Source organism: Oryx dammah, unplaced genomic scaffold (genome assembly GCF_014754425.2).
Source record: "Oryx dammah isolate SB20612 unplaced genomic scaffold, SCBI_Odam_1.1 HiC_scaffold_2, whole genome shotgun sequence".
Classification (NCBI taxonomy): Eukaryota; Metazoa; Chordata; class Mammalia; order Artiodactyla; family Bovidae; genus Oryx; species Oryx dammah.
This window is the reverse complement of record NW_024070186.1, coordinates 133,589,840-133,604,214: the sequence shown is the minus strand read 5'-3', so window position 1 is coordinate 133,604,214 and position 14,375 is coordinate 133,589,840. Positions and strand designations below refer to the sequence as shown.

The following is a 14,375-nucleotide window of genomic DNA, read 5'->3' as shown; positions in this document are numbered from 1 at the left end:
TCAGCTTCAGCATCAGTCCTCCTAATGAATATTCAGAGTTGATTTCCTTTAGGATGGACTGGTTGGATCTCCTCTCAAGAGCCTTTTCCAACACCATAGTTCAAAGCATTAATTCTTCAGCGTTCAGTCTTCTATAAATTTATTTAGCATCTACTACACCTCAAATACTATTTTTACAATCTTTGCAACAACTCTATGAGTTAAGCGTTTTCTTTGTTTTGTTAGTGAAGGAACAGAAACTCAGAGGTTTAAAATAACAGGTCTAAGGTCTCTTAGCTGAGAATTGCCTTCGTCATGACAGGAAGCCAAACTTTTCTTGGTTTTTTTCATTTGTTGTTTCCTTCATTTTTAGTTGCTGCTATTTTTATAGGAATAGAGTTTTTCACTAATTAATACAGTCAGTTATTCTCATTGCGGGACATTTGGGAAATTAATTTACATGTAGTCCTATAACTAGGAGATAACACCGTTAATATTTTGTCACCTTTACTTATAATCACACATGCTACGGTTGAATCATGAATCTAATTATTTGATTCACTGTCTTCTTAATCCTGTTTTACATAGACAAGTGTTACATACAACTCCATCGCTGGTTAAGTAGAAATAGGGTAAAGTCACTGGGATATGCCACAGGGGAAAAAATAAGCATGTGTGTCATTTTAATTTTTATGTAAAAATCTAATCTTTTTTTTTACATAAAAATTTATTTTTTATGTAAAATCTAAATAATTTTAATTTTTATGTAAAATCTAAAATCTACACTCTAAATAGTGTCATTTTAAGTTTTATGTAAATTCTAAACAGAAAGTCATTAGGATATGTCACAGAGGAAAAAAATAAGCATGTGTGTCATTTTAATTTTTATGTAAAATCTAAGCAGAATTTTTATGTAAAATTTATCTAAATAGATAGACTATGAAAATTTGCTAAATTTATAAAATTTAGATGCAGTTACTTGTACTCAGGGAAAAAACTAAAATACATTTTGTGGGTGGTTAACAGAACTCTTAACATTCCCTGTTGGCTGTGGATGCTAACAGATGCTTGAATGAAATGCATGCTTTAAGTTTAATTATCTAGATAATTGCAGTAACCATTTAGTTGCTTTTCCTGTTTGGATCTGTCCATACAGATAACGTGCAATTAATGAGAATTAGCACTGCCAAACTATTGGGAGTATGAGTGATAAAAATGTGATGCCTTATGGTCCAGAATAAACTGTGTATCTAACTCAGTCAATAATTAGCTGTCTGTAACAAACAATGATGGAGACTACACAAACAATATAGTTCTTCTGAGCATTTCCAGTAGACTAGCCTTTCAAACTTAGGGACTGAGAGGAATATTTGTAGTGGAGGTATCTGGGTGACTTCCTGAGAAAAGTTGAATTAAATCTACTTTAAAAATGTTTCCTTAAGGAGTAAAATGTACTCTTTTTGGCATATAGTTCTATGAGTGTTAGTAAGCATATAGAGTCATGTAACAACCACCACAATTAATATACAGAACATTTTCATCAGTCACAAAAACTGCCTTGTACTGTCCCTTTGTCCCTTTATTTCCAACTCCCCACACCTACTCTCTGGCAACCTCTGCACCTAGATTTGCCTTTTCCAGAACTTTATATTGCCTTTTAAATATCGCTTATTTCACTTAGCTTTAGACATTTAAAAGTCACCCATGTTGTTGCTTATATCAATGGAATGTTATTGATACATAGTATTTCATTGTATGTATATACCACAGTTCCTTTATCCTAGTTGGAGCAAAAATATAATTTGTTCATAATTTTTTATATCTGTCCAGGATAAAGTCAAAATAAATATTTACCTGCAGCTTTTTACGTGGACCTAAGTTTTCATTTATGTTAAGTTCCTAGAGATGTAAGGTCATATTGTGAGTGTCGGGGCTTCCCTGGTGGCTCAGATGGTAAGAATCTGCCAGCAATGCAGGAGACCCAGGTTTGATCCTCGGGTTGGGAAGATCCCCTGGAGAAGGAAATGGCTACCCACTCCAGTATTCTTGCCTGGAGAATTCCAGGAACAGAGAAGCCTGATGGGCTACAGTCCATGGGGTAACAATGAGCCAGACATGATGGAGCGACTAACATGTTCACTTTTCGCTTACTTTGTGAGTGTATGCTTAACCTTATAAGCAACTGCCAGGCTGTTTTCCAAAAATATTTTGCATACCCATTGGCACTTACCAGAGTTCCGTTGCTCTCTTACACCCAAAACTGCACCTTCACCATTTTTTTTGTTGTTGATTTTGCTATTCTAATACTTGCGTAGAAAACAAAACACTTCTGTTCACTATGTTTTTAACTTGTATTTCTCAAATGACAAATGATGTTGATGACCTCTGCCATTTAATTGAGGGTATCTGCATCTTTAAATTCAACGTAATTGTAGGTACTGCTGCTGCTGCTAAGTCACTTCAATCGTGTCCAACTCTGTGCGACTCCATAGATGGCAGTCCACCAGGCTCCATCATCCCTGGGATTCTCCAGGCAAGAACACTGGAGTGGGGTGCCATTTCCTTCTCCAATGCATGCAAGTGAAAAGTGAAAGTGAAGTCGCTCAGTCGTGTCTGACTCTTAGCGACCCCATGGACTGCAGCCTACCAGGCTTCTTCGTCCATGTGATTTTCCAGGCAAGAGTACTGCAGTGGGTTGCCATTGCCTTCTCCAATTGTAGGTACAGTTGGGTTTAAATCTGCCATCTTGCTATTTTGTTTTCTGTTTGTCCCATCTTTTCTTTGTTCCCATTTTCTCATTGTTTGGCTTTTGGATAAATTGAGTCTATCATTCCATCCAGAGGAGGACATGGCAACCCACTACAATATTCTTGGCTGGAGAATTCCAAGGACGAAGGAGGCTGGCAGACTATAGTCCACAGGGTTACTCGGAGTCAGACATGACAGAAGCAACTTAGCACGCATGCTTATGATTCCATTTAAGCGTCTTTATCAATGGAAGAAGCTGATTAGTAGTTTCTATGGAGGTATATTATAATCTTCATTTTATCACAGCCTGAAAGTGAAAGTGAAGTCGCTCAGTCATGTTCAACTCTTTGCGACCCCATGGACTGTAACCTACCAGGCTCTTCTGTCCATGGGATTTTCCAGGCAAGAGTACTGGAGTGGGTTGCCATTTCCTTCTCCAGGGGATCTTCCCGACCCAGTGATCAAACCCGGGTCTCCCGCATTGCAGGCAGACGCTTTACCGTCTGAGCCACCAGAGAAGCCTGCAATCAGTCTACCTCAAGTGAATTTTACCACTTCACTTGTAACATGAGGACCTTACAGTAGTATACTTCCTTTTCTCTCTTGTGCTGTTCTGGGCATATATTTTAATTATACATGTGCTAAAATCTCTATAAAGTGCATCACTTTTCTTTAAAGAGATGTTTCTATTAAAATACATGAATAATTAGAAAGTCTTACATATTTTTTCCATACATTTACCATTTCTGGTGTACTTCTAACCCTTATTAGATGCATATTTTAATCTGGTACAATTTACCTTATGACAAAAGGAGCTCCTTTAAGGCTTTTTTGTAAGATCTGATAGTTGTGAATGCTTTCAACTTTTGTGCATTTTTATGATGCCTTTATTTTTAAAGATAATTTCTCTGGGTATAGAATTCTAGTTTGACAGTTGTTCTTTAACTTTCAATACTTTAGGGATGTTACCGTGCTGTCTTAAACCGTGCATTGTGTTTAATGAGAAATGTATTACTATCCTTCCTTTGTTGCTATGAACAAAATAAAACTCTTTTCTCTGACTGGTTTTAAGAGTTTCTCCTTATCACAGATTTTAAGCAGTTTAATTTGATGTGACTTTTTGAAAATTTTTCCATACCTCTTGTGATTAGTGTTTGTTGACCGTTTTTGGATCCCTGGGTTTATAGATTTCATCAGATTTTATCTAAACTTTTCACTTATTTTGAAATATCTCTTGCTGTGTCCTTACTGTCTAGTATCTCTTTGAGGACTCTAATTTCAAATTTATTAGGTTATTTGAAGGTGTCCCACTGTTCACAGATGCTCCGTGAATTTTTAAATTTAATTTTCTCCCTGCATTTCATTTTGAATATTTCTCTTGCTATGTCTTCAAGTTCATTATTCTTTCCTTCCGCAATGTCTAAGCGGCTATTTAACCATTATAGGGCATTTTCATCTCAGATATTGTACTTTTCACCTATGGATGTTTCATTTTAACCTTTGAATATGTTTCATGTCTCTACTTACCTATTTGAACACAAGAAATACAATTATAGTAACTCTTTCAATACCTTTACTGTTGGAGCCACCAGGGAATTGCCATCTGTTGGAAAACAGAAAAAGCAAGAGAATTTTAGAAAATTGTGTACTTCTGCTTCATTGACTATGCTAAAGCCTTTGACTGTGTAGATCACAACAAACTGGAAAATTCTTAAAGAGATGGGAATATCAGACCACCTTACCCTTCTGTGAAACCTGTATGCAAATCAAGAAGCAAGAGTTTGAACTGGATTTGGAACAACAGACTGCTTCCAAATTGGTAAAGGAGTATGTCAAGGCTGCAAATAATATAATCAGATTTCACTGTTGACCATCTGGTGATGTCCATGTGTAGAGTCTTCTCTTGTGTTGTTGGAAGAGGATGTTTGCTATGACCAGTGCATTCTCTTGGCAGAACTCTATTAGCCTTTGCCCTGCTTCATTCTGTACTCCAAGGCCAAAATTGCCTGTTATTCCAAGTGTTTCTTGACTTCCTACTTTTGCATTCCAGTTGCCTATAATGAGAAGGACATCTTTTTTGGGTGTTAGTTCTAGAAGATCTTGTAGGTCTTCATGGAACCATTCAACTTCAGCTCCTTCAACATTACTCGTCGGGGCATAGGCTTGGATTACCATGGTACTGAATGGTTTGCCATGGAAATGAACAGAGATCAATCTGTTGTTTTTGAGATTGCATCCAAGTACTGCATTTCAGACTCCAGTCATCCTGGAATGTGAAGTCAAGTAGGCCTTAGGAAGCATCACTATGAGCAAACTAGTGGAGGGGATGGAATTCCAGTTGAGCTATTTCAAATCCTGGAAGATGATGCTGTGAAAGTGCTGCACTCAATATTCCAGCAAATTTGGAAATCTCAGCAGTGGCCGCAGGACTGGAAAAGGTCAGCTTTCATTCCAATTCCAAAGCAAGGCAATGCCAAAGAATGCTCAAACTACCACACAGTTGCACTCATCTCACATGCTAGTAAAGTAATGCTCAAAATTCTCCAAGTCAGGCTTCAGCAGTAGGTGAACCGTGAACTTCCAGATGTTCAAGTTAGTTTTAGAACAGGCAAAGGAACCAGAGATCAAATTGCCAACATCCACTGGGTCATTGAAAAAGCAAGAGAGTTCCAGAAAAACACCTATTTCTGCTTTCTTGACTATGCCAAAGCCTTTGACTGTGTGGATCACAATAAACTACGGAAAATTCTTCAAGACATGGGAATAGTAGACCACCTGACCTGCCTCTTGAGAAACCTGTATGCAGGTCAGGAAGCAACAGTTAGAACTGGACATGGAACAACAGACTGGTTCTAAATAGGAAAAGGAGTACATCAAGGCTGTATACTGTCACCCTGCTTATTCAACTTATATGTAGAGTACATCATGAGAAATGCTGGGCTGGAGGAAGCACAAGCTGGAATCAAGATTGCTGGGAGAAATATCAATAACTTCAGATATGGAGATGACACCACCCTTATGGCAGAAAGTGAAGAAGAACTAAAGAGCCTCTTGATGAAAGTGAAAGAGGAGAGTGAAAAAGTTGGCTTAAAGCTCAACATTCAGAAAACGAGGATCATGGCATCCGGTCCCATCACTTCATGGGAAATAGATGGGGAAACAGTGAAAACAGTGTCAGACTTTATTTTGGGGGGCTCCAAAATCACTGGAGATGGTGACTGCAGCCATGATATAAAAAAATGCTTACTCATTGGAGGAAAAGTTATGACCAACCTAGATAGCATATTGAAAAGCAGAGACATTACTTTGCCAACAAAGGTCCATCTAGTCAAGGCTATGGTTTTCCCAGTGGTCATGTATGGATGTGAGAGTTGGACTATAAAAAAAGCTGAATGCCGAAGAATTGATGCTTTTGAACTGTGGTGTTGGAGAAGAGTTGAGAGTCCCTTGGATTGCAAGGAAATCCAACCAGTCCATCTGAAAGGAAATCAGACCTGAATGTTCATTGGAATGACTGATGTTGAAGGTGAAACTCCAATACTTTGGCCACCTGATGCGCAAAACTGAACCACTGGAAAAGACCTGATGCTGGGAAAGATTGAAGGCAGGAAGAGAAGGGGATGACACAGGATGAGATGGTTGAATGGCATCACCGACTCAATGGACATGAGTTTGAGTAAACTCCGGGAGTTGGTGATGGACAGGGAAAAATGGCGTGCTGCAGTCCATTGGGTCACAAAGAGTTGGACACAACTGAGTGACTGAACTGAACTGATATCAAGGCTGTATATTGTCACTCTGCTTGTTTAACATATATGCAAAATACATCATGCAAAATGCCAGGCTGGATGTAGCACCACCTGGAATCAAGATTGCTGGGGGAATATCAATAACCTCAGGTATGCAGATGATATCACCCTTGTGGCAGAAAGCAAAGAGGAACTAAAGAGCCTCTTGAAGAAAGTGAAAAAGGAGAGTGAAAATTTTGCCTTAAAAGTCAGCATCCAAAAATTTGAGATCATGGCGTCAGGTCCTATCACTTCATGGCAAATAGATGGGGAAATGACAGGAACAGTGACAGACTTTATTTTCTTGGTCTCCAAAATCACTGAAGATAGTGACTGCAGCCACGAAATTAAAAGACACATGCATCTTGGAAGAAAAACTGTGACAAACCTAGACAGCATATTAAAAAGCAAAGACATTACTTCACTGACAAAGGTTAGTATAGTCAAAGCTATGGTTTTTGCAGTGGTCATGTATGGATGTGAGAGCTGGACCATAAAGAAAGCTGAGCAATGACAAATTGATGCTTTTGAACTGTGGTGTTGGAGAAGACTCTTGAGAGTCCCTTGGACTGCAAGGAGATCTAACCATCAACCCTAAAGGAAACCAACTCTGAATACTCATTGGAAGGACTGATGCTGAGCTGAAGCTCCAATACTTTGGCCACCTGAAGGGAAGAGCTGACTCATTGGAAAAGACCCTGATGCTGGGAAAGATTGAAGGCAAGAGGAGAAGAGGACAACAGAGGATGGGTTGGTTCTATGGCGTCACTTTTTCAATGGACATGAGTTTAAGCATGCTCCAGGAGATAATGAAAGCCAGGGAAGCCTGGTGTGCTGCAATCCATGGGGTCGCAAAGAGTCGGACACAACTTAGCAACTGAACAACACCACAAACAATAATGTCTTTGCTGATTCTCACATCTGTGCTAGCTCTTGGTTGATTTCAATTGGTTGCCTTCCTATGGGTCCATTTTCCTGCTGTTTTGCATGCTTGATCATTCTTGATTAGATGCCAGACACTGTGTATTTTATCATGTTAGGTCCTCCATATTTTTGTATTCTTATAAATATTCTTCTTTTATTCTCAAGGTACTGTTTAGTTACTTTTAGGAAGATTGGTTCTTTCAGGTTCTGCTTTCAAAGTTTTTTAGGTAGGATTGGAATCATGCTAACTTTATGGGTAATAATCCCCACTACTAAGCCAAGATCATTCTATTCTCTTTACTCAGTTACCTGCAGGTAGGAACAGATACCTTTGTTAGGCTAGGCTAGGAACCTTATCCTAAGTAACTATTTAAAAGAACACTAGATGTATAAATGTGATATGTTGTACAAAAGCTTAGGGGAGACATTTTAGAAATAAAGAAGTGTGTATATTATTTGCATTTTGTGAAATATATATGGATTAAGATGAAAAACTATTTATATTTGTATTTTAGAGATTTTTTTAATCCTTGGATTTCTTCTGTATTTTTACTAAAGTTTATACTTTATCAATGTACCGTGCTCATTTCTGCTAATTTGTGGTAAACAAAGCTTTAGAAATGCAACATCGAATGCTTTTTTTATTTGAAAAAAGACTAAATATTCTTATTCCTATAATATTTCAACATATATCACATATATTTTCTAATTATACAGTTTAAACTTTTTTTTATCCTGGGGATAAGGAGCTATTAATAACATAGGATAACTGATCTCAATATTAGAGTCTCCTGGCAATAGAACTATATAGGCTTTCACAATGTAAAAACAGGAAAATTAATTTTCCTCATATATTTTGGTAAAATTTAACTTTGGAAGCTGTAATGAACCTGACCAAATTGTTTTATAATGCTTGTGGAAGCTTTGTAAAATGTGGAATATTTAATAAAAGATATGCATTTAATATATTGAAAATATGTCAATCATAATAGGATTGTGAGCTTTCATTTTATTGTAGAAAATAAATGAAAACACTTGCTTTAAGGTTGTATTAAAATATGTTAGTAGGACAATTACTTGATGACAGATACAATTTATTATTAGGTTGGTGCGAAAGTAATTGCAGTTTTGCGTTGTTGAACTTTGCCATTTGATATTGAAATACATTCTTAAATAAATGTAATTATGTTATACATCATTTTAATGCACATTTTCACCTTATTTATTTATATTTTTGCTAATGACTTAATACTTCCTGTTTATTTTATATTTATTTTAGACTAGGGAAATTATGTCAGACAGAAAGCAATTTGAGTGATTTGAGTTCAAAATGGGTCAGAAAGCAGCAACATCAACAACATGTTTGGCCCACGAACTGCTAAGGAACATACAGTGCAGTGGTGGTTCAAGAAGCTTTGCAAAGGAGACAAGAGCCTTGAACATGAAGAGCATAGTGGCCAACCACAGGAAGTTGACAACAACCAATTGAGAGCGTCATCAAAGCTGATCCACTTACAATGGCACAAGAAGCTGCTGAAGAACTCAATGTTGACTGTTCTATGCTCATTTGGCTTTTGAAGCAAATTGGAATGGTGAAAACGCTCAATAAGTGGGTGCCTCAAGCTGACTGAAGATCAAAAAAATCGTCCTTTGAGTGTTGTCTTCTCTTATTCTATGCAATAATGAACCATTTCTCAATCGGATTTTGACGTGCAATGAAAAGTGGATTTTATATGACAGCTATTGACTATCAGCTCAGTATTTAGACCAAGAAGCTCCAAAGCACTTCCCAAAGCCAAATTTTCACCAAAAATGGTCTGTTTGGTGGTCTGCTGCCTGTCTGATCCACTAAAGGTTTCTGAATCCCAGAGGAACCAGTAGATGTGAGAAGTATGCTCATCAAATGGATGAGACGCATTAACAACTGCAATGCCTGCAGCCAGCACTGGCCACCTGAAAGGGCCCAGTTCTTCTCCATGACAGCGCCTGACCACACAGCACAAAACAAGGGCTTCAAAATTTGAAGGAACTGGGTTAGAGAAGTTTCGCCTCACCAACTATACGCACCTGACTTCTCGCCAACCGACTGCCACTTCTTCAAGTGTCTCAGCAACTTTTTGCAGGGAAGATACTTCAACAACCAGCAAGAGACAGAAAATGCTTTCCAAGAGTTCATCGAATACTGAAGCATGGGTTTTATGCTACAGGAATAAACAAACTTATTGCTCATTGGCAAAATTGTGTTGATATTAATGGTTCCTATTTTGTTTAATAAAGATGTGTTTGAGCCTAGTTACAGTGATTTAAAATTCACAATCTGAATCCACAGTTACATTCTCACCAATAATATATTTATAATTATAAACAATAATGCATTTTCACCTGATAATAAATCTGACACCCTTGTCTGACTCTGACAACTTAAAATTGAGGTGAATTAGGGACATCCAGACCATTGAAGGCTCACTCAGTGAAAAAGTCTTTAATTTAGCAGGCAAAATTAAAAATTGATATAAGAATATATGCATTTGTTAGGGGAAGTGTTAAAGTCATTCTTCCACTTAATAATAGAGAAAGGATTATGTCTGATTTTTCAATTACATTCTGGTCTCTGACAATTTACCATAAAGCTATTTTTGCTAATATCTAAGAATCTTTTAAGATTGAATTACTGATATTTCAACACTTCTATACTATTAAATTTTCAAATTCATTTATTACTTCAAGTGGAAAAATACTGTAATATTCTATATCAGCTTTTATAATTAAAGATGAATGTGTCCATATTTTATTACTTTTCAAATATTATCAGATGTAGGAAGTTTATTTAAAATGGAAGAATTTAACCTAACAATATTGTTGAATATTTTAAAATGTGTTTAGTCATGTCTCAAGTTAGAAGAAGATGGGGAGCAATATATCTCTTGATCTAGAGCAGTGCACATGTCAAATAAGGGTGAGCTACCAGCAGAGACATTACTTTGTCAACAAAGGTCCATCTAGTCAAGGCTATGGTTTTTCCAGAAATTATGTACGGATGTGAGAGCTGGACTATAAAGAAAGCTGAGCACCGAAGAATTGTTGCTTTTGAACTGTGGTGTTGGAGAATACCCTTGAGAGTCCCTTGGATTGCAAGGAGATCCAACAGTCCATCCTAAAGGAGATCAGTCCTGGGGGTTTATTGGAAGGACTGATATTGAAGCTGAAACTCCCAATATTTTGGCCACCTGATGCAAAAAGCTGACTCATTTGAAAAGCCCCTGATGTTGGGAAAGATTGAAGGCAGGAGCAGAAGGGGATGACAGAGGATGAGATGGTTAGATGACATCACCAACTCAATGAGTTTGGGTAAACTCCGGGAGTTGGTGATGGACAGGGAAGGCTGACGTGCTGCGGTTCGTGCGGTCGCAAAGAGTTGAACACGACTAAGCAAGTGAACTGACTGACTGACTGACCAGCACCTGTGCAGTTGAATTGTCCCCCTTTCCTTGATTAAATTAGTATGGCTGATACTGGGAATTTCCATTTATTTCTACCATTTTTTCCTTTAGCTCCTTTCCTCAACTTTGACCAATCTTTGTTTATTTTAGTTGATTACTTTTTTGAGGGTTTCAAGATATTAACAAGAAGATAAATTACTGGACATGATCCACCAGTGACTTGAATTCTCAGAAATCTTGAAATACTGAATACACAATTTCTCCAAGATACAGAAGGATTTAAATGTTATTATTTCCTTTTTAGCAGGTGGCAGAGAATTGATTAAACATTTTGGCAAAATTGTCTGTGAATTCAGTCCAACTCTTCTGTGGTGGCTATCATGATAGAAGTGGCCTAGCCACTAAGAGTTGAGTTCAGTTTTTAGCTGTTTCAGTATCCCAAAATAGTATTCCAGTGAAGGAGCAAGGAGAGAGGAGGTTGAAGTACAGAGAATTTTTTCTTTATCACAAACACTGTGTCTGTTCATCTTTACACAGACAAATGAGATGGAGCAGAAATGATCCTATAGGTTTTTTTCAACTCCCTGCTTTTAGAGAACTTGTTGGTTATAGGTATGTGCTGTGCTTAGTCCATGTCCGACTCTTTGTGATCCCATGGACTGTAGCCCGCCAGGCTCCTCTGTCCATGGGGATTCTCTAGGCAAGAGTACTGGAGTGGGTTTCCCTGCCCTCCTCCATGGGATCTTCCCAACCCAGGGATCAAACACAGGGATCGATCACACATTGCACGCAGATTCTTTACTGTCTGAGCCAGTTATAGGCATAGGATATTCTAATATTTATGAGAATAAAATAAACTTTGCTGTTTTACTAACAGTTATTTTTTTCTCTTTCACAGACCACCACTATGCATCTATAATTTTGTACTTAAAGAAAGCAAGGAACTATTTCTCACTCCAAGCATATGCAAACCATAGGAAATATAAAATGCCTTCATCCATCAAATGTAACAGCTTGTTTGTGAATTGAAAAACTTATAAGTGGAAACAATGCAATTAGTATTTCTTTTAGACTGCATTGTTCAATCTGAAATTTGTATATTTCTTCTTCTTGTAAAAGTTTTTAAGAATCAAAGATATAGAATATTTTATTCTGAATATATTTTAAAGCTGTTTATTTCTGTTTACCTTAATCAAATGTTTCTCTTTGAATGTTTTCCTGTTTTATTGTTAACAGATAACATGTCTTTAGAAAAAAAGAAGAAGCTTACTGCTTCAACACACTGTCTAAATAGTATCATTCTCCACTTAGAATGCAGTAATGAAATAAATGAATGTTTAAAAACTGTGTAAATTTTGAGAAGTTCCTTGGATTCATGTAAATCCTGTAAACAGAAATATACCTGTTTAGTGATCCATTTGGCATTTTACATGAAAGTGCTGCACTCAATATGCCAACAAATTTGGAAAACTCGTCAGTGACCACAGGACTGGAAAAGGTCAGTTTTCATTCCAATCCCAAAGCAAGGCAATGCCAAAGAAGGCTCAAACTACCGCACAATTGCACTCATCTCACAGGCTAGTAATGCTCAAAATTCTCCAAGTCAGGCTTCAGCAGTAGGTGAACCGTGAACTTCCAGATGTTCAAGTTAGTTTCAGAAAAGGCAGAGGAACCAGAGATCAAATTGCCAACATTCACTGGATCATGGAAAAAGCAAGAGAGTTCCAGAAAAACATCGATTTCTGCTTTCTTGACTATGCCAAAGCCTTTGACTGTGTGGATCACAATAAACTGTGGAAAATTCTGAAAGAGATGGGAATACTAGACCACCTGACCTGCCTCTTGAGAAACCTAAATTCAGATCAGGAAGCAACAGTTAGAACTGGACATGGAACAACCGACTGGTTCCAAATAGGAAAAGGAGTACATCAAGGCTGTATATTGTCACCCTGCTTATTTAACTTCTATGCAGAGTATCTATCATGAGAAATGCTGGGCTGGAAGAAGCACAAGCTGGAATCAAGATTGCCAGGAGAAATATCAGTAACCTCAGATATGGAGATGACACCACCCTCATGGCAGAAAGTGAAGAGGAACTAAAAAGCCTCTTGGTGAAAGTGAAAGAGGAGAGTGAAAAAGTTGGCTTAAAGCTCAACATTCAGAAAACGAAGAATGGCATCTGGTCCCATCACTTCATGGGAAATAGATGGGGAAACAGTGGAAACAGTGTCAGACTTTATTTTTTGGGGCTCCAAAATCACTGCAGATGGTGATTGCAGCCATGAAATTAAAAGACACTTCCTCCTTGGAAGAAAAGTTACGACCAACCTAGATAGCATATTGAAAAGCAGAGACATTACTTTGCCAACAAAGGTCTATCTAGTCAAGGCTATGGTTTTTCCAGTGGTCATGTATGGATGTGAGAGTTGGACTGTGAAGAAGCCTGAGCGCTGAAGAATTGATGCTTTTGAACTGTGGTGTTGGAAAAGACTCTTGAGAGTCCCTTGGACTGCAAGGAGATCCAACCAGTCCATTCTGAAGGAGATCAGTCCTGGGTGTTCTTTGGAAGGAATGATGCTAAAGCTGAAACTGCAGTACTTTGGGCACCTCATGCGAAGAGTTGACTCATTGGAAAAGACTCTGATGCTGGGAGGGATTGGGGGCATGAGGAGAAGGGGACGACAGAGGATGAGATGGCTGGATGGCATCATCGACTCGATGGATGTGAGTTTGAGTGAACTCCGGGAGTTGGTGATGGACAGGGAGGTCTGGCATACTGGCATTCATGGGGTGGCAAAGAGTTGGACACGACTGAGCGACTGAACTAAACTGAACTGAATGCTTTGTAAATAAAGGCTTTGTTTCATGGAGCACAATAATCTATGGCCCATAATCATTAATGTCAGATCTGGCATCTACCACTTATTCACTTACTAATGGCGTGATCATGAATAAGAAAATTTACCTCCCCATATATCAGGCGCCTAAAAATGTCTGTGAATATTGATTCAACACTTTGACTAGTGTCTGCCCATAATGATAATAAAAATGATAACAGTTAACACATTCATCACTGTATTCTTGGCCCAGTTTAATACTGGGCCAATTTAATCCCTAAAGAAACCTTCTAAAAAAAAAAAAAAAAGAAACCTTCTGAGATTGGCCTTGTTATCTCTACTGATGAATAAACCAAGACATAGAAATGTTAACTAACCTACCCAGGATTGTGTACAAAACCAAAACTGAAACCTAAGTCTCTAGAGTCTATGGTTTTTAACCCCTCTTCATGTTTCTCCAGGCTTCCCTGGTGGATCAGTTGGTAAAGAATCTGCCTGCAATGCAGGAGACCTGGATTCGATCCCTGAGTTGGGAAGATTCCCTGGAGGAGGGCATGGCAACCTACTCCAGTATTACTGCCTGGAGAATCCCCATGGATAGAGCCTGGTGGCTAGAGTCCTTGGGGTCACAAAGAGTCAGACATGACTGAATGACTTTC

General features: G+C 38.0%; 1 protein-coding gene across 2 annotated transcripts in view; it reads left to right on the top strand.

The window, feature by feature from the left end:
- LIPI (lipase I) overlaps positions 1-12,003 on the top strand; it is a 54,872-nt gene extending 42,869 nt beyond the window's left edge. For both annotated transcript variants that reach the window (XM_040227157.1, XM_040227146.1), the window contains one exon: positions 11,778-12,003. In XM_040227157.1, the coding sequence (XP_040083091.1) occupies positions 11,778-11,908 (131 nt within the window). In that variant the 3' untranslated portion in view covers positions 11,909-12,003. The remainder of the gene's footprint in view (positions 1-11,777) is intronic.
- Positions 12,004-14,375: the final 2,372 nt, after the last annotated feature.